This window comes from Natator depressus, chromosome 9 (assembly GCF_965152275.1).
Source record: "Natator depressus isolate rNatDep1 chromosome 9, rNatDep2.hap1, whole genome shotgun sequence".
Taxonomy (NCBI): Eukaryota; Metazoa; Chordata; order Testudines; family Cheloniidae; genus Natator; species Natator depressus.
In genome coordinates this window covers 42,115,060-42,135,460 of record NC_134242.1, presented here as the reverse complement: position 1 = coordinate 42,135,460, position 20,401 = coordinate 42,115,060, and the positions used below count along the sequence as shown (strand labels likewise).

General features: G+C 42.0%; 1 protein-coding gene across 1 annotated transcript; it reads left to right on the top strand.

Annotated features, from left to right (window-relative positions):
* Nucleotides 1-4,026: 4,026 nt before the first annotated feature.
* On the top strand, nucleotides 4,027-12,351 carry LOC141993708 (G-protein coupled receptor 55-like). The gene is made up of 3 exons (XM_074963253.1): nucleotides 4,027-4,093; nucleotides 5,070-5,098; nucleotides 11,455-12,351. Exons 1-3 carry the CDS (start codon nucleotides 4,027-4,029, stop codon nucleotides 12,349-12,351), a joined length of 993 nt encoding a protein of 330 aa, XP_074819354.1.
* Nucleotides 12,352-20,401: the final 8,050 nt, after the last annotated feature.

The following is a 20,401-nucleotide window of genomic DNA, read 5'->3' as shown; positions in this document are numbered from 1 at the left end:
TAGGCAGGGAGCCTGCCTTAGCAGCAACCACGCTGCACCGCCAACCGGGAGCTGCCAGAGGTAAGTGCTGCCTGGTGGGAGGCCACACCCCAACCCCCAGCCCTGATCCCCCTCCCAGAGCCAGCACCCCGTACCTCCTCCTGCACTCCAACCCCCTGCCCAAGCCCAGAGCCCCCTCCTGCACCCAAACTCCCTCCCAGAGTTTGCACGCCTCATCCGCTCCTGAACCCCAACCCCCTTCCCCAGGATCACCCCAGAGCCCCTTCCCACATTGCGAACCCCTCGGCCCCAGCCCAACCCCCTACCCCAGCAAATGTGAGTGAGGGTGGGGGGAGAGCGAGTGCTGCAGATGGGGGGGAATGGAATGAATGGGGTGGGGCTTTGGGAAAGGGGCGGGGTAGATCATGGGTTGCCCTTACATTCAAAAAGTGATCTTAGGTGTAAAAAGGTTGGAGACCACTGCTCTAGATCATACTTTAGGCAAGACAAATAATATCAACCAATTATCTTACTGTGGTAACGTTTTTTTTTTCAATCAAGTCCTTGTCAAAGATCATTTAAAATTCTGCTGAGTTTTGCAGCTGTTGATGCCTGGGAATTGGCATTTGCTAATCCAAGGTACTGGGTAATAAAGGCCCCCGGGAACAAGTGTCTCAACGATGTGCCTATTTTAAGCATATTAATTTATAGCTCCAGGTGTGATATTAAAAATGTGGACCTCAAGAGATGTGGCAATACTTTAATTTCTAGGCCAATACTCTATCTGCATGTATGGAAATGATCATTTGCTAGCTGCCCTCATTCTATATGCTCTAGACCAGGGTTATCCTAATTTAAACAATGAAGAGTCAGATTGTAAGTGAACAGTCTATATGCAGGCCAGAAATTACACACATACAATCACTGAAAATAAGTGACAGGCCCACATGCAACACAAGCTTATTACTGATTTAGCAACAATATCATTGACGTGTACAGCGATGTCAATGTTGAGCTCTGTTGGGGCAAGTCAATGTAACTGGGTAATTCAACAATGAAGGATGATATTTAGGGGGGATGTAAAGCTGAGTGAATAACAGATTTTTGAGGTGTGGGGCCATACCCAAGCGCCCCCCACCCCCAACACATGTTGGTGCATTTCAACCCAAAACTGAATTTGGTGTGTGTTTGTTTCAGTGATGGGAAAAAACATTAGTTTCAGATAAAAAATAAACCACACCTCAAATTATATATGTTTTTCTACTCCCTGAAGTTAAATTTTAAAATGAAACATTTCCAAATTTTTTAAAAATTGTCCCTGAGGGTTTGATTGCCAGTTGACAGGGCATGGATCACTTGGTAATTACCCTGTTCTGTTCATTCCTTCTGAGTCATCTGGCACTGTCCATTGTTGGAAGACAGGGTATTGAGCTAGATGGACAATTGTCCTGAGCCAGTACAGCCATTCTTATGTTCCAGAACATTTAGTTTTGAAATGGTCAAAACTAACTTTTTTTTTTTTTTAGAAAAACAATATCGAAACACTTTGTTTTTGTCCTAAACATTTGGCAAATACTTCGTGCCCAAAATGCATTTTTCTCTTAATTTACTATTTGATGAAAAAATTCACCCTACTATAATTTGATGTACTTCATTGTTGTGAACATAGGTCCTTAAAAACTCACCCTTAAGATAAATTCTTTCAAGAAATTTTTCCAAAATTGGATAGGAGATTAAAGAAGCTGCCCTGATTTCATTTATTGTGATGAGAAATGGATCCACTTGGAGATCACACAGCTGTAGTTGATAGTGTTTGAACATTTAGTTAAAAACAATTCCAAAATCCTCTTTCATGAGCTCAGAATTATTAAAATCAGTTCCTCAAATCTTCCAACAAGCCTTAAGTGCTGGATGAGAAAACAAGTCAAAAATACTTTAAAACCTTCAAGTCCCTTAGCCAGTTTGTTGGAAGAGGTGAAGACCATCAAACCATTTTTTTCCCCTCAAGTGCTGCATTGCTTTGTTACGAAACCCACTGACATGACAAAACAGTTCCGATCTGTTCTGCTTCTTCCTGTTAAGTTTCGCATTACTGAATAACTGAAACAGCTGTCAAGGAAGCCATTTCACTTGGAAAAATCCAGGGTTTCTAACTCCTTTTCCAGTTCCGTAGTTTTACTTTTAACTACATTCTTCAGGAAAAGTAGAATTTCTTGCCAAAGATCACAATATCTCAACATTTTCTAGCCACTAGATAGAAAACTTTGAAATGCAGAAGTAAGTCTCTCAAAACCACATGTGTTTCTTCCAAGAAATGTATGATAAGATACACATGAGCTGACACAATTTAGAATAGTACAACAGTCAAGTTTCACTCAAATGTTCTTGGATTATACAATGAAAGGCAGGACAACTCACTACATTCCATCTTAATCTAACCACTGGGCCATGATCAAGGTCTCTCCTGCAATAAATTATTTAATTTCGTAGCTTGAGAACAATCAAACTATCAAAGATATAGCCACATTTTTTGTAAAATTTGTATAACCTTTTGTAGTCATGAACGTAACATAAATCCATACCAAGCAGTGGCTTCCAGCCAAGACTCTAGGAGAGGTGGAATTGAAAGTCCAATGGTTTTTCTGTGCTAGGTAATATTTTTTTTTTTAGAGCTACCCCTAAAGAGATACAAGAGCAGCTTGCATACTCCCACTGCTGTCTTGGATTTAAAATTACTTGCCTGTTCTCAGTTTGTAAAAAAAAAATAATAATAATAATAAAAAAATGCAGTTTGTTCTGCATTTGTAAAAAAAAAATAGTCTTTCTAAAGTGATTTTCATTATCTCAATGGCAAGGTTCCTTCCCCACTCTGCACTCTAGGGTACAGATGTGGGGACCTTCATGAAAACCCCCCTAAGCTTATTTTTACCACCTTAGGTTAAAACTTCCCCAAGGTACAAATTATTTTACCTTTTGCCCTTGGACTTTATTGCTGCCACTACCAAGCAACTAACAAATATATAACCGGGAAAGAGCCCGCTTAGAAATGTCTTTCCCCCCCAAAATCCTCCCAAACCCTACACCCCCTTTCCTGGGGAAGGCGTTATAAAAATCCTCACCAATTTGCATAGGTGAACACAGACCCAAACCCTTGGATCTTAAGAGCAATGAAAAAACAATCAGGTTCTTAAAAGAAGAATTTTAATTGAAGAAAAAAAGTAAAAGAATCACCTCTGTAAAATCAGGATGGTAAATACCTTACAGGGTAATCAGATTCAAAACAGAGAATCCCTCTAGGCAAAACCTTAAGTTACAAAAAGACACAAAAACAGGAATCTACATTCCATTCAGCACAACGTATTTTATCAGCCATTTAAACAAAACAGAATCTAACGCATATCTAGCTAGATTACTTACTAAGTTCTAAGACTCCATTCCTTTTCTGTTCCCGGCAAAAGCATCACACAGACAGACAGACCCTTTGTTTCTCCCCCCCTCCCCCAGCTTTGAAAGTATCTAGTCTCATCATTGGTCATTTTGGTCAGGTGCCAGCGAGGTTATCCTAGCTTCTTAACCCTTTACAGGTGAAAGGGTTTTTCCTCTGGTCAGGAGGGATTTTAAAGGTGTTTACCCTTCCCTTTATATTTATGGCAGTCAATCTCCATAGGAAAGAAACAAAGCATTCTAGGATTTTGGGGAAGGGATTATATATTCATTGAAAACAGTGGGAAAGCCTAGTGTCTTGTTTGTTTGCAGCCATTATCAGTCCAAGAAGCGTACAACCTAAGTCATCACACTATTCACTGCTTAAGGCTAGTTTATATCTAAACCACTGCAGCTCTCCCATTGATGTACATACTCCATCTCCCAGAGAGGTGGTAGGTAAGTCGACAGGAGAATTCTCCCATCCATCTAGTGCTGTCTACACTAAGCATTAGGTCAGTTTAAATGCACCGGTCAGGGGTGTGGATTTTTCACACCCCTCAGCAATGTAGTTATACTGACCTAATTTCTTATCATAGACCAGGCCTGAGAGAAACATAGGAAATGAATGATGAAGTCAGTTGGAATGGCTGCATTCTCAGTGCTTCAGAAAGTCAGGTCACTGATTTAGGTAAACAACCATGGCCTTAGAAGCCTTTAAACACCTATTATTTTTAAACACTGATACAGTCTATTTCCTTTTTAAAAGTCAGAAAGACCTGGGATGATTATGAAACTGAGGGAGGTTTTTTTTCTTAATGAACTACCAATCCATTCAAAATTAAGTGTTTTATATTGAAATCTTCTGTAGTATCATTTCATGTCATTCTTAATGCCTTCGTTGAAGATGAACTAAAGGAGTACATCACCTGTTAACTTACTAGCTTCTGTCACCAAAATTTGCCCAAAACAAGGAAGTCAAAAGAGGAAATGTTACTCTATCTACAGCTACTGTCAACATGCAGTCTGCACTTGTTTGCATGCACCTCTTTGCACCCACACACTGCAGGAGCAGGAACTTGCACTAGCTAAAATGTACACATGCCTTTTAAATAGTTTAAGAGCTGTGTGCCTGCAGGCATTCACATTTTTAAGCAGGTATTTTACAGAGAACAAATTTCCAGCATGCAAAGCTGCACAGAAATGTGGGTAACCCAAAAGTGGGGTTCCTCTTAAATCAACACCACTGCCTCCCACCCCTTTCAACCCTTCCCCCACCCCCACGGTATGGAATATGTTGCCATCCATGATCTTTGCCACTGTCCGTTGCCAGCTGACATAGCTCCTAGGTTGCTCTAAACTATGCCAAGGCCAGGACAGAACTGGGCCCAGGACCAGGGATCCAAAAACAGCTCCCCACCTCAGCTGAGGCCAGGGCTTACTAAAAACAGCTGAGGAGGGCAGTGTGAGAGCCTGAGCGAGTGCCCGATTGGCTGGTAGCCTGCAGGGGGTGGGCCTTGGGGCTGTCTCTTTGTTTGTTTGTTTCAGGAAAGCCTGGCTGTTTAAAAATAGCCAGAGCTTCGCGAACCAGCTGAGCGGTGGCGAACCAGCAGAGCAGCACACAGCAGGAGTTTGCCTGGGAGTTCGCCTGGAGTGAGCCCAGTGAGGCTTACATCTTGCCAACTTCTCTGAGGAAGCTCATAGTAGGGAAGTGATATGGAAAGGGGGGGTTCAGCTGTTGTGACCTGCACTGGATGTGCCATGTTTGTCTTTCTTCCACAGGACAGAAGCGATTTTGTCTGTACAAAGTGCAAGCTGGTCTCCATATTGGAAGAGAAGATTGAAGGTCTGGAGCAACAGATAACGACCCTGCATTGCATACGAGAATCTGAGGATTTTCTGGACAAACGTCAGGATATGCTTCTACAGGCGCAAAGCTCTAAAGATTTAGAACAGGTTGCACAGCGGAGCCAAGAGGCCAGTGAAGAAGCTTGGCAACATGTGACCTCCAGAAGAAGAAGGGGGAATGTCCGGGTTCCAGCAACGCAGACACAGGTAACTAACCGCTTTCATGTTCTCTCCACAGGTACCATTGCGGAGAGTGGACCAGACGAAACGTCTGGGGGGAGAAAGCAGAAGGAGACTCCGCTGGTTGGAAGGCATGAGATGCGATGTCCTGAGGTTGGGGGTTCCACGTCCACCACTCCCAAGAGAAGGAGGCGGGTGGTGGTGGTCGGGGACTCTCTCCTCCGGGGGACTGAGTCATCTATCTGCTGCCCTGACCGGGAAAACCGAGAAGTCTGCTGCTTGCCAGGGGCTAAGATTCGCGATGTGACGGAGAGGCTGCCGAGACTCATCAAGCCCTCGGATTGCTACCCCTTCCTGCTTCTCCACGTGGGCAAGAATGACCTTGAGCGGATCACTGCGGACTACGTGGCTCTGGGAAGAAGGATAAAGGAGTTTGAGGCGCAAGTGGTGTTCTCGTCCATCCTCCCCGTGGAAGGAAAAGGCCAGGGCAGGGACCGTCGAATCGTGGAAGTCAACGAATGGCTACGCAGGTGGTGTCGGAGAGAAGGCTTTGGATTCTTTGACCATGGGATGGTGTTCCATGAAGGAGGAGTGCTGGGCAGAGACGGGCTCCATCTTACGAAGAGAGGGAAGAGCATCTTTGCGAGCAGGCTGGCTAACCTAGTAAGGAGGGCTTTAAACTAGGTTCACCGGGGGAAGGAGACCAAAGCCCTGAGGTAAGTGGGAAAACGGGATACCAGGAGGAAGCACAGGCAGGAACGTCTGTGAGGGGAGGGCTCCTGCCTCATACTGAGAATGAGGGGCGATCAGCAGGTTCTCTCAGGTGCTTATATACGAATGCACAAAGCCTTGGAAACAAGCAGGGAGAACTGGAGGTCCTGGTGATGTCAGGGAATTATGACGTGATTGGAATAACAGAGACTTGGTGGGATAACTCACATGACTGGAGTACTGTCATGGATGGTTATAAACTGTTCAGGAAGGACAGGCAGGGCAGAAAGGGTGGGGGAGTAGCACTGTATGTAAGGGAGCAGTATGACTGCTCAGAGCTCCGGTACGAAACTGCAGAAAAACCTGAGTGTCTCTGGATTAAGTTTAGAAGTGTGAGCAACAAGAGTGATGTAGTGGTGGGAGTCTGCTATAGACCACCGGATCACGGGGATGAGGTGGATGAGGCTTTCTTCCAGCAACTCGCAGAAGCTACTAGATCGCACACCCTGGTTCTCATGGGTGACTTTAATTTTCCTGATATTTGCTGGGAGAGCAATACAGCGGTGCATAGACAATCCAGGAAGTTTTTGGAAAGCGTAGGGGACAATTTCCTGGTGCAAGTGCTAGACAAGCCAAGTAGGGGGGGAGCTTTTCTTGACCTCCTGCTCACAAACAGGGAAGAATTAGTGGGGGAAGCAAAAGTGGATGGGAATCTGGGAGGCAGTGACCATGAGATGGTCGAGTTCAGGATCCTGACACAGGGAAGAAAGGTAAGCAGCAGGATACGGACCCTGGACTTCAGGAAAGCAGACTTTGACTCCCTCAGGAAACTGATGGGTAAGATCCCCTGGGGGACTAACATGAAGGGGAAAGGAGTCCAGGAGAGCTGGCTGTATTTCAAGGAATCCCTGTTGAGGTTACAGGGACAAACCATCCCGATGAGTCGAAAGAATAGTAAATATGGCAGGCGACCAGCTTGGCTTAATGGTGAAATCCTAGCGGATCTTAAACATAAAAAAGAAGCTTACAAGAAGTGGAAGGTTGGACATATGACCAGGGAAGAGTATAAAAATATTGCTCGGGCATGTAGGAATGAAATCAGGAGGGCCAAATCGCACCTGGAGCTGCAGCTAGCAAGAGATGTCAAGAGTAACAAGAAGGGTTTCTTCAGGTATGTTGGCAACAAGAAGAAAGCCAAGGAAAGTGTGGGCCCCTTACTGAATGAGGGAGGCAACCTAGTGACAGAGGATGTGGAAAAAGCTAATGTGCTCAATGCTTTTTTTGCCTCTGTCTTCACTAACAAGGACAGCTCCCAGACTGCTGCGCTGGGCATCACAACATGGGGAGTAGATGGCCAGCCCTCTGTGGAGAAAGAGGTGGTTAGGGACTATTTAGAAAAGCTGGACGTGCACAAGTCCATGGGGCTGGACGAGTTGCATGCGAGAGTGCTAAAGTAATTGGCGGATGTGATTGCAGAGCCATTGGCCATTATCTTTGAAAACTCGTGGCGAACGGGGGAAGTCCCGGATGACTGGAAAAAGGCTAATGTAGTGCCAATCTTTAAAAAAGGGAAGAAGGAGGATCCTGGGAACTACAGGCCGGTCAGCCTCACCTCAGTCCCCGGAAAAATCATGGAGCAGGTCCTCAAGGAATCAATCCTGAAGCACTTAGACGAGAGGAAAGTGATCAGGAACAGTCAGCATGGATTCACCAAGGGAACGTCATGCCTGACTAATCTAATCGCCTTCTATGATGAGATTACTGATTCTGTGGATGAAGGGAAAGCAGTGGATGTATTGTTTCTTGACTTTAGCAAAGCTTTTGACACTGTCTCCCACAGTATTCTTGTCAGCAAGTTAAAGAAGTATGGGCTGGATGAATGTACTATAAGGTGGGTAGAAAGGTGGCTAGATTGTCGGGCTCAGCGGGTAGTGATCAATGGCTCCATGTCTAGTTGGCAGCCGGTGTCAAGTGGAGTGCCCCAGGGGTAGGTCCTGGGGCCGGTTTTGTTCAATATCTTCATAAATGATCTGGAGGATGGTGTGGATTGCACTCTTAGCAAATTTGCGGATGATACTAAACTGGGAGGAGTGGTAGATACGTTGGAGGGCAGAGATAGGATACAGAGGGACCTGGACAAATTGGAGGATTGGGCCAAAAGAAACCTGATGAGGTTCAATAAGGATAAGTGCAGGGTCCTGCACTTAGGATGGAAGAACCCAATGCACAGCTACAGACTAGGGACCGAATGGCTAGGCAGCAGTTCTGCGGAAAAGGACCTAGAGGTTACAGTGGACGAGAAGCTGGATATGAGTCAGCAGTGTGCCCTTGTTGCCAAGAAGGCCAATGGCATTTTGGGATGTATAAGTAGGGGCATAGCGAGCAGATCGAGGGACGTGATCGTTCCCCTCTATTCGACATTGGTGAGGCCTCATCTGGAGTACTGTGTCCAGTTTTGGGCCCCACACTACAAGAAGGATGTGGATAAATTGGAGAGAGTCCAGCGAAGGGCAACAAAAATGATTAGGGGTCTGGAACACATGACTTATGAGGAGAGGCTGAGGGAACTGGGATTGTTTAGTCTGCGGAAGAGAAGAATGAGGGGGGATTTGATAGCTGCTTTCAACTACCTGAAAGGGGATTCCAAAGAGGATGGCTCTAGACTGTTCTCAGTGGTAGCAGATGACAGAACAAGGAGTAATGGTCTCAAGTTGCAGTGGGGGAGGTTTAGGTTGGATATTAGGAAAAACTTTTTCACTAGGAGGGTGGTGAAACACTGGAATGCATTACCTAGGGAGGTGGTAGAATCTCCTTCCTTAGAAGTTTTTAAGGTCAGGCTTGACAAAGCCCTGGCTGGGATGATTTAATTGGGGATTGGTCCTGCTTTGAGCAGGGGGTTGGACTAGATGACCTCCTGAGGTCCCTTCCAACCCTGATATTCTATGATTCTATGATTCAGTTCCATAAATTCAACCACCTCTTTCATTCTCATGTGTGCATTAAAAGCCATATGAGAAAACCAGGGCTGGCTCTCGGTTTTTTGCCGCCCCAAACAGAGTACCACTGAAGCAAAAAAAAAAAAAAAAAGGGGGGGGGTGGAATGCCACCCCTTGAAACGTGCCGCCCCAAGCACATGCTTGGTTTGCTGGTGCCTAGAGCCAGCCCTGGAGAAAAACAGCTTGTCTGGAGAAAAACAGCTTGGAAATGGCCCTCCTTGATGATCACTTTAGATAAGCTGTTACCAGCAGGAGAGTGGGGTGGGAGGAAGTTTTGTTTCATGGTCTCTGTGTGTATATAATGTCTTCTGCAGTTTCCACGATATGCTATGCATCCGATGAAGTGAGCTGTAGCTCACGAAAGCTCATGCTCAAATAAACTGGTTAGTCTCTAAGGTGCCACAAGTACTTCTTTTCTTTTTTCTTTTTACGAATACAGACTAACACGGCTGTTACTCTGAAGCTTGTAAACAAGTTGACCGCCCCACACGCATCTCCTCATGGTCAAGGTGCTTCTGCACTGCCCTGCTCTTTATTCTCCCTTTTCCATGCCCCTTACACAGACTCCACATACTTGCTCATTCAATCACCATCCTTATTGGAGTCTGAGTTTATTCAGACAAAATAAACTCAAAGTCCCAAAACATCACAGCTCTTACCTCAGAGCCTGGGGTGAGTAAAAGGAATCTAGCACAGAGTATCAGTTCTTTGGTGGTGACCTGCTCTGGGGTCTTCTCAGAGCAGGCTTTTTGCAGGCATCTCCGAGTCATCTCTCTTACAAGAAGCCAGCTGCTTTAGGTTCTCTCCCTGTGCAGGTGTTTCTTGTTGATTCATCACTGGTCTTTGGAGGAGTGGTGGGACGGATGTGGTAGAGGTCCATTGCAAATTAGTAGATGCTTCTTTTTAAAGTATCTACAAGAGATCTAGTGTACAAGTTAACTTTGTCTGAACCAGCCCCTTCAAATCTCTCTGCTGAAAATTAAGGTAAAGTACCTCATCTTTTAATTTCTGTTACAATTTTAAAGCCTTTCACGGGAACATTGACTGAAAAGCCTAGTTTTAAGCCTGACAATTATTTCTGATAGAGATCAAAAGGTAATATAAATGTCATATTATGATAAAAATATTTTACACTTTAGTGTAAAAGGACAAAAATCACGTAACAATAGTTTAACTGGCCAAGCGTGTGAGGACTTACAATCAACTCAATGGCATTTCTCGGTCTCTCTGTGTGTGTGTAATGTAATAGCTTTTGAATACCACACCTGATCAATTCCAAAATTTTATGGAATGTTCTAGGCACCAATAGCTAGAACCCTATAGATTTGAGGGACAATAGGAACATTGAGTGGGAAAATGGGGGACACACAAGCTGCTGTCATAGAACTTTCTCCCACACCAGTTCCACTTTACCCCACTCCCCAGCTCCAGGAGCCAGAGCGGCAGAGAGAGCTCCCATACTTTACCTCCCCACCACCTCCAGGATCTGGAGAGGCAAAGAGAGCCCAGCTGACCAGGAAGCCTGAAAGCCCTGGTGTCCTCACTGTGACTGCCCCAGAGGCGTAGACCCTGGGAGCCCTGGCAGTTGCAGAGTGAAAGCTGCTAAGTGAAATTGACATGTCACTCAGCCACTGTTAGGGTCCAAGGAGCAGACTTCATTGAGGAAACATCATGCTCCTGTGCGCAATTAACTGTGTGTAACTCCCTCAGATAAGACATTCAAAATCAATTCTAATTGTTCCACTTGATCATTAAGGATCATCAGTTGTTCCACATTGATCATTTTTTCCATAAAAAATACTTGCTTACTCTTCTGTCACTGCTGTGCAAAGCATTATCAACTGTACCTCAGAGGCTGCAAAAAAATTGATATTGAGTAAGATTTTCAAAAGCTCCCATGTGATTTAGGAGCTTATGTCCCATTGATCTTGAATGAGACTTGGCCAAGATTTTCAAGAGCAACTAGTGATTTTGTGGTTTTGATGCCCAACTTAAAACACTTTAAAAGGGCATAATTTTCAGAAAGTGCTCAGTACCCACATTCTGAAAAATCAGGCCCCTTTATGGTATCTCACGCTGGCCACTCAAAATTAGAACAGAATGAAGTTAAAATTAATAGTGACTTTTGAAAATCATGGTCAAGTCTCATTCAAAATCAATGGGATCTAGGGGCCAAAGTTACTTAGGCACTTTTGAAAATGGGACTTAAATACTTTAGAAAATTTTATTCAATATTTTATATTATTTATTTGGAATCTGAGAATCTAGTGGTTTTAACCTGCTTTGTGTGTGTTTTAGAGGACAAATGGATGACAAGTGCTCCTTTGACCGAATTGATACTGTAATGAAGTCTCTCCAGCTCGTGATCTCCATACCTACCTTCATTGTTGGTTTGATTCTGAACTTGATAGCTCTCTGGGTGTTCCACTCTTGGAAGAAACAGACAGAGTCATCAATCTACATGATAAACCTTGCTCTTGCGGATCTGCTTCTTCTTTTCTCACTTCCTTTCAAGATGTACTACTCCAAAAAAGAGCAGAAGCAGCTCTTATGCAATTTTATAGAGGCTCTCTACTTCGTCAATATGTATGGGAGTATTTTCATCATTGTCTGTATTAGCTTGGACAGATATATTGCTATAAGGCACCCACTCAAAGCCAAAGCTTTCCGATCCCCCAAACAGGCAATCATAGTATGCTGTTGCGTTTGGGTTATAGTTTGGCTTAGCAGCATCCCCATCTATGACTTCCACAACAATGACAAAGTCAAGTGCTTCCACAATATGTCAGAACAGGCGTGGGGCATTCCCGTCATTCTTTCTGTTGAAGTCTTTGGATTTCTCATCCCTTTGACTCTGATGATTTATTGCTCTGTTCAGATCATCCAGACTCTTTGGAGGCGTAAAAACCAGGGGCAAAAGTGGGCTGAGCAAGCTACCTCTGTATGGATCATTTTAGCCAACCTCATGGTGTTTGTTGTCTCCTTTACACCATTCCATCTTGGGATGTTTCTGCAGTTCCTGGTGAGACAGCACATCATTGTGGACTGCACTGTGAAACAAAACATTAGTCTCTTCTTACAGGTGGCAATGTGTTTAGCTAATGTCAACTGCTGTTTGGATGCCATCTGTTACTACTTTGCCACAGAAGAATTTCGCAAGAAATCTATTTCTGCTGCTCCAGCTAGTGCTTTGATTGAACTGCGTAATCTATAGCAGAAATATCTTGCCCAAGTAGAAGAATCTATGTTGTCTAACGCTAATTTAAAACACTCATTCATTCCAAATCCACCCTCACTGAGGAACAGAAACTGTTAGGGCTAGGCCAAAAATAGAACGAGTTATTCAAAAGTCTTCTCCAACTTTGAAGGTTATTGTGAACACAAATTAGGTATCCATTTTGAGTATGCAGTTGTATACTTGGAGCTTTTTTTTTTAAACCTTAGAATCCAATCAGAGTTTGGTTTAGGTCTTGCCCCACTGCCTCAGACAATTTTCAGAACATGCAGCAGGACATACTGTGGTTTGGGGGTTGTGAATTTCTCGTTATTGCAATTTTGAAACCAGCATAGGCTATTTCTGCACTTTTGACATCTATGTGAAAAAAAACAGAATAGTGCACTCAGTGAAGCATCATATACGAGGAATTGTGGGGTAATCATAATGTATTTATATGTATTATATTATAATACTACAATACAAACATGACATTTGCTGCCCGCCTTTGCATTGCTTAACTTTGATAAGGGTATTATAGTGACATGATTCATGCTGCTACAGTCAAAAGGATTTTCAGTGTTTCAATTATGAAATCTGTTTTTCGTGTTCATCATAACACTTTGCTCTGCTTGAGTCTTCACATAAAGTCCTGGAGTAATTATATTTTTACAAATTTTGTGGGGGAAAATGATTTCCCTATAGAGAACACCAACGTCCTGCTCTGGAAAAAGAATATTTTATAGGCAGTTGATTCATGCTAATGTCTGTATGTACGTACCTGCGTATATTTAGAACTGTACCAGATACATATATGTTTGATTTATAACTTGTGAGCCACAATTAGGGGTTGACTAAAATAAAAAAGAGCTATACTGTCATAGTTAATATTAGGACAAGCAGAGGGGCTCCTCCAAAATGGTAGATCCCTGAAACATACTAGCTGCCTCAGTGCTGCTGGCTACAGCTTTCAAAAACTATACTCAGTGAGGTACAATTCCTTTCTGTCTCTTTCACGTTACTTAAGAAATTGTCAGTTAATGATCTATGTTGGGAATGGGGCGCTATATTATTTTGTAAAAAGACACATCTTTCTTTTAACTGTAGCATTTGAAAACCATTTATCCTCTTTGAATTTCTTGGGCTGACGGCTGTGCTGTGACACCAGCAAGCCCATTTGCATCCATCACACTGAACTGCTACTATAGATTACCACACGGGACATTCTACAAGCAATGAGTCAGAGATTGGGAGCTCTCCAGGAAGAAGTGTGTCAGATTCACAACTATAGCAATATGGCACAATTGAATCACTAGAAACAAACACCTCGGGGGTCAAGGAGAGGCTGCCAACCCCCTCAAATCTCAGACAATTCGAAAAAAATGCTGACAATAATGTATATTTCATCATAATCTTCTTCACCCGCCTCCCTTATTTCCTCAGAATTTCCATGATTTCCATCATTCCTCCTTTCTGCTGGACAGCCAGTAAGCTGACACTTTATATTGCAGTTCATATGATTTATGACTCTTCAAAAAAAACCCCAAAAAACGCCTTAAAAGCTACAGTCAAAGGACTATATTTGATCATTTTTTTAAAAAAGGGTTGCTTTCATTTTGAAAATTAAATTGAGAATCAACTACATGAAAGTTCATTTATTTTTCTGCTTTAAAAAGATCCTTCCCTTCCTGCTGTTAATGTATGTAGCAGATATGCTGGATGGTCTTTGTCAGTGGCTCTGTTGTAACTAGGAGCAGCATTGCTGAAGGAACCCAGTGTCTAAGCCTAAGAAATCCTCAGGCAGACCAGCAGGACACACTGTGACCACCCCCATGGCCACTGATCAGAGCCACTGTATCTGAAGTCAGGGCCATTGCAGACAAGTCCTGGTCATTAGTTGATTTATCACTAATTATCTGTGGGGCAGTAGCTTTTAGGCTTAAAAAGGATAGGTGCATAGACCCAGTAGGGAAATATTTGGTGGCTCCTACAGACACAGAGAGGCTAACTGCCTGAGCCTACCAACACCAGAGAAAGGATAGCCTCACAGTGGCCAGAGCCCAGGTTCCCTTCTGTTCCTCTGAAGCAGATGGAAGAATGCAGAATGTAGGAGTCCATAACCAGAGATGCAGATGGGCACTCCTTCATGTAGAGTTCTGTACTAGGGTTCCAGCTCCAATGAGAACTAAATTAATTTTTAAAATGAAGGAAATTGTGGTCTGCCTCTGATTAGTCGTTGTTAAAATGGCTTCATGGAGTTCCTTGTTTATTGTGCCTCATAGTTCTGAAAATCTAATTTGACCAGATTATAAGTAAAAATATAGTTTTTCTAAAGTGCCAGCTCAACAAACTTGGAGCAGGATCTGAAAGTCAAGCTGGGTTATTTCCTTCTCATTCATTATCACCAGTAATAATGATTTTGCTGGTTAATGATCATTTTGTTATCTTCAGCTCAATTACACGTGCAAATGAAAGCAGAGGGTAGCCTGGACTTAATTAAAATTTCTAGCGATGGTGCAGGAAGAGGAAAAGAATTCTACTCATCTCTCCTAGAGCTGTGTTGGCTCTGCAGGGCTAACAGAAGTTAAAAATGATCAAATATTTTTACTGCTAATGTAAGCAGATCTATTCAGCAAGAAGGTATCATTTTTATTTCATTGCTTGTTTAGAGCTGAACTATACATCAAAAAAATAAAACTGAGATCTGTCTTTGACTATAGCTAAACTTTCCATTTTTAAAAAAGGTCTGATTTGCATCGAGCCTCCTTTAGTGTAATTTCTTCTTAATTTTGGAAAGCTTTATGTACAACCAAGAATAAAAAGAAGACATTTCAACCCCTGCAATCAATACATATTTTAAGAATGTAATTTCAGGGGGGAAAAATTATAAACTGCTTACCACTTTGCGAAGTCTGAGGGTTTTGTAGATTGGTTCACTTTTTTTTCCTCTTCTGCTTGAAGTCTAGACACATACTCTGTTACCCATTTTTCAGAACTGGCTGCACAGAGTGCACTGACTAGACAAGCATATCTCTTTCGTTCAGCACAGCATTCTGAAACTTCACAGAGTAAGAAATGCTTTTTTATGATGAGTAAAACTGAAATATGTTTGACATTCAAAAACAAAATCCACATTTTTCCAAGTCAGTGCTTTTCATCAGTTGAACGTTCAGGTTCTTATCCTGAGCAAAATGAGAAGAGCTTTCTTTTTTCTACACTTTATTCCTAATGCATTCTGCAATATGCAGTTATGCTAGAAGCCTAAGCCTGAACTCCTTGCATGCCCAAAACTCCCACTGGGACCTAGGTGTATTAAGATGTTAATAAAGCATTGTCCTTGTAGGAAAAAAATAAGTACTGACAGAAAAACAGTAAGGAGTCCTGTAAAAATTCCATTTTTTCTACTTTGCTGTCTTCTGCAATCTTGAACAAAAGTTGATTCAAATAACTAAAAACTTTTAAAACAGTCTGTATTTGATTTGAATATTTTTGGATAAGATGATCATGATGCTGGCAAACCAGGTGCCAGCTCTTGCCAAGTCTCTAGGCATCAGCTAAGCAGGGACACATTCATAGCTAGAAACCAGACCAGCTCATCTAGATATTAATATTGTTCAAGATAGGTGTTAGACGTGTAAGAATCTGGTTAGTGTTTAGACTCTACAAGATACTTGTAAGTTGCTGCATGCATTAATTTACTTGTAATATGTGTGTCCTGTTCTATAGGGTAATATGTAAGTTTTATTTGAAAATTGAAAAAATGCCTGCTCTGAACTTGTGAACCTAGGCAGAAAGAGTGGTTCCCCTGCCCATCAAGAAGGACTATCAAGGCTAAATGGGCCATTGTAGGACAAAGACTTAGCTGATTGCCCCATCCACCCATGAAGAAGTTATGTGCAGGGTCTCTTGTCCCATCACTTTGAACTCTGGGGGAAGGGTGTATAAAGATGCTCACAAGAAGAAATGGTTCTCTTTGCTATTTGCACTCTAACAAGGGCTGGAGCTAAAAAACTAAAAGCAGAGATCCCCAGGGTCAACCTGGCTTAGCCCTAAAAGACACTTGGGGGACGGATTACTACATCTATATCATCTTTTGGAACCCTAGACTGTGACTCATTTGTGCTCATATGTTGCCTGCTTTAACCTCTAAGTGACTTTATTTCTTTTTCCTAGTTAACAGAGCCTTAGTTAGTTTACTATAGGATTGGCTACCAGTGTTGTCTTTGGTGTGAAGTCTAAAGTATAAATTAATCTGGGGTAAGTGACTGGTCTCTTGAGACGAGGAGCAACCTGAGTATTTTGTGATTTTTGGTGTAAGTAATCATTTACCACTAAGTCCAGCTTGCCTGGATGGCAAGATAGACTGGAGTGCCATGGGGGACTGTCAATGGCTCCATGGTAAGATTGTTACGGTGAGCAGGAGTTCACATTTGTTACTGAGGGTGGTGAAAGCTAATTACAGAACATACCACCGTTTTGGGTGTCTGCCCTGGTTTTTGACAGTCTGCCATGAGGTTGGCACTCATGATCATGAATCATTTCAAACAGCATGGCAATTATTGCTCAACTCTCACATGATAATGCTGATGAAAAAAATTTTATTTGCATCTAGTCAGATGAGTCATACATATATTGTAAGGCAGAAAGGACCATTATGATCATATAGTCTGCCCCCCCACCCCACTCACATAACACATGCCAAAAAAAAATATCTTCACCAGTAATTTCTGTACAAAGTCCATATAACCTCAGTTTGAACTATAGCATTTTTTTAGAAAGACATCCAGTCTTGATTTAAAGACTTCTGGTGATGGAGAATCTTCCATATCCCAAGGTAAATTGTTGCAATGGACAATTACTCTCACTATTTAAAAAAAATTGTGCCTTATTTTAGTCTGAATTTGTCTAGCTTCAACTTCCAACTGTTGGATCTTGCTATGCATTTTTCTGCTAGAGTAGAGAGATTTCTACTATCAAAAAGTTCTTCCCCATGCAGGTACTTGTAGACCATGATCAAGTCACACTTGACCATCTCTTAGACAAAGTGAATATATGGAGCTTCTTAAGTCTCTCACTATATGGCTCATTTTCCTGACCTCTGCTCATTCTTGTAGCTCTTTTCTGAACCCTTTCCAGTTTTTCAACAACGTATTATAGTAATGGTCTCACTAATGTCATATGTAGAGGTAATATCACCTCCACATTCCAGTGTGATATCTCCCTGTTTATACATTCATGGATCATGTTCACCCTTTTAGCTTCAACATTACGCTGGGAGTGCATGTTCAATTGATCATCTACAATGACGCCCCCCCCACACCCAATCCTTTCCAATATAACTGAATTCCAGGATACAGTCCGCCATCTCATAAATATGACCTACATTCTTTGCTCCTAGATGTAGGACTTTGTATATGGCTGTTAAAATGCATATTGTTGTAATGAGTCCAGTTTAACAAGTAATTTGAATTATTTGTCACTCCAAGTTTTGTCATCTTCAAGTTTTACCACCGATTATTTTATATTTTCCTTCAGATCATTGATCAAGATATTGAACAGCATTGGGCCAAGAACAGATTCCTGCAGAACCTGATAAAGACCCACATTGGATAAGAATTCCCCATTTATAATTACATTTTGTAATCTATAAGTTAAACAGTCTTTAATCAATTTAATATAGTCTGTTGATTATATATAGTGCTAAATTTTTAATCAGAATGTCATGCAGGACTAAATCGGATGCCTTATAGAAATCTATGTATACAATGTCACAGTTACCTTTTTCAGAGTAGCAGCCGTGTTAGTCTGTATCTGCAAAAAGAAAAGGAGAACTTGTGGCGCCTTAAAAACTAACAAATTTATTTGAGCATAAGCTTTTGATGAAGTGAGCTGTAGCTCATGAAAGCTTATGCTCAAATAAATGTGTTAGTCTCTAAGGTGCCACAAGTCTTCCTTTTCTTTTTACAGTTACCTTTATCAACCAAACTTGTCAACTCATAAAAAACAACCTACCATGTCTCAGATGGATGCTCTGTCATAGCATCCATTCGTTATTGACTTCCTGAATGGATCATGGTTGCCTGACTTCTTAACAGTAGGAGATGCAAACAGCATACTGCTCCAAATCTCTAAAGACAGACCATGCTCCCTATTTCAAACTCCTAACTCCCAGTTCAACATGTTGACTCTGAGCTCCAATCCTGGCTACCTGAGAGACCTCTTATCTTTCCATGTAACAACATGCGGCAGCTGAGACACTTTAGCTGACTGCTGCTAGATCTGATCATCTGGGACCAGGGCATTGTCAGTGGAGGTTCCTTGGCTCTAGAACTCACTTCGCCAACTGGTCAAACAGAGTCAAAGTCTATTGATTTTCAGAACATGGTGAAAGGAGTATCTGTTTTCTCAGGCTTTTTTTATTGTGCCATGGGTGTACAGTTAATGGTGGATGATTATTTCAGTAGTGACACTGGTCAACAAAGACTTTTGTACTGGATGATTTTATAAACTGTGACAGGTTTCAGAGTAACAGCCATGTTAGTCTGTATTCGCAAAAAGAAAAGGAGTACTTGTGGCACCTTAGAGACTAACCAATTTGAGCATAAGCTTTCGTGAGCTACAGCTCACTTCATCAGATGCATACTGTGGAAAGTGTAGATCTTTTTATACACACAAAGCATGAAAAAATACCTCCCCCCACCCCACTCTCCTGCTGATAATAGCTTATCTAAAGTGATCACTCTCCTTACAATGTGTATGATAATCAAGGTGGGCCATTTCCAGCACAAATCCAGGGTTTAACAAGAACGTCGGGGGGGAGGGGGGGGGAGGAAAAAACAAGGGGAAATAGGTTACCTTGCGTAATGACTTAGCCACTCCCAGTCTCTATTCAAGCCTAAGTTAATTGTATCCAATTTGCAAATGAATTCCAATTCAACAGTCTCTCGCTGGAGTCTGGATTTGAAGTTTTTTTGTTGTAATATCGCAACTTTCATGTCTGTAATCGTGTGACCAGAGAGATTGAAGTGTTCTCCGACTGGTTTATGAATGGAATTATAACATTCCATTGGCTAAGTGGCTAAGTCATTACGCAAGGTAACCTATTTCCCCTTGTTTTTTCCTACCCCGCCCCCCCCCCCCGACGTTCTTGTTAAACCCTGGATTTGTGCTGGAAATGGCCCACCTTGATTATCATACACATTGTAAGGAGAGTGATCACTTTAGATAAGCTATTATCAGCAGGAGAGTGGGGTGGGGGGAGGTATTTTTTCATGCTTTGTGTGTATAAAAAGATCTTCTACACTTTCCACAGTATGCATCTGATGAAGTGAGCTGTAGCTCAGGAAAGCTTCTGCTCAAATAAATTGGTTAGTCTCTCAGGTGCCACAAGTCCTCCTTTTCTTTTTATAAACTATGTGTACATAACGCAAAGGGAACTGTCAAGTTATTTAAGCCAAAACAATTTTTTATATTTTTATACATATATTTTGCAACATTCCACTCTTCTGTCCCTTTGACATACATGTTATATCATCTTAAACTTCCTGAGCTGGATTCAGGTCTTCATCAGGGTAACTCTCCTGATGTCAAATACGATAAGATAACAATGCTATTCTACATAAATACCATCTAAGAGTGTCAGACCAGGGAGGTTTCCTTCTAAAGACTCTCTACAGCTAAAGAGAAAGTGGAACAATGCATGTTGTTAAAATAAAAAGCTTACTTAATATTTTACATTTCAAATGCTTTTTCCTCTTCTTTACTGTATCTTTAATAAAAGGTTAAAAGAATGTTTAAAGATGTATTTGCCCGGGTACTAAGCAGGCTAAGATCTCTGTATACCAAAGCCTGAACCTTGTTTGGCACTGTTTAATGTTGTACAGTGACAGAGTTAAGTTTAACTTTGGGCCAATATATTCCATCTAAATTAATACAACAGCCCTAAATATAGACTTAGCCTAACTTTATGTACCTATAATCTTAAGTTTAGTTACTAAAAGTTAGCTTCTTTCTCTTACATTTCACTTATCAAAGAGATTTTTAAACAAAC

Coding starts and splice junctions, on each gene's coding strand:
- LOC141993708 (XM_074963253.1), top strand. CDS start 4,027: ATGAATGATGAAGTCAGTTGGAATGGCTGCATTCTCAGTGCTTCAGAA. Junction 4,094..5,069: donor AAGTCAGGTCACTGATTTAG/GTAAACAACCAT, acceptor GAGCCCAGTGAG/GCTTACATCTTGCCAACTTC. Junction 5,099..11,454: donor TTGCCAACTTCTCTGAGGAA/GCTCATAGTAGG, acceptor ATGGATGACAAG/TGCTCCTTTGACCGAATTGA.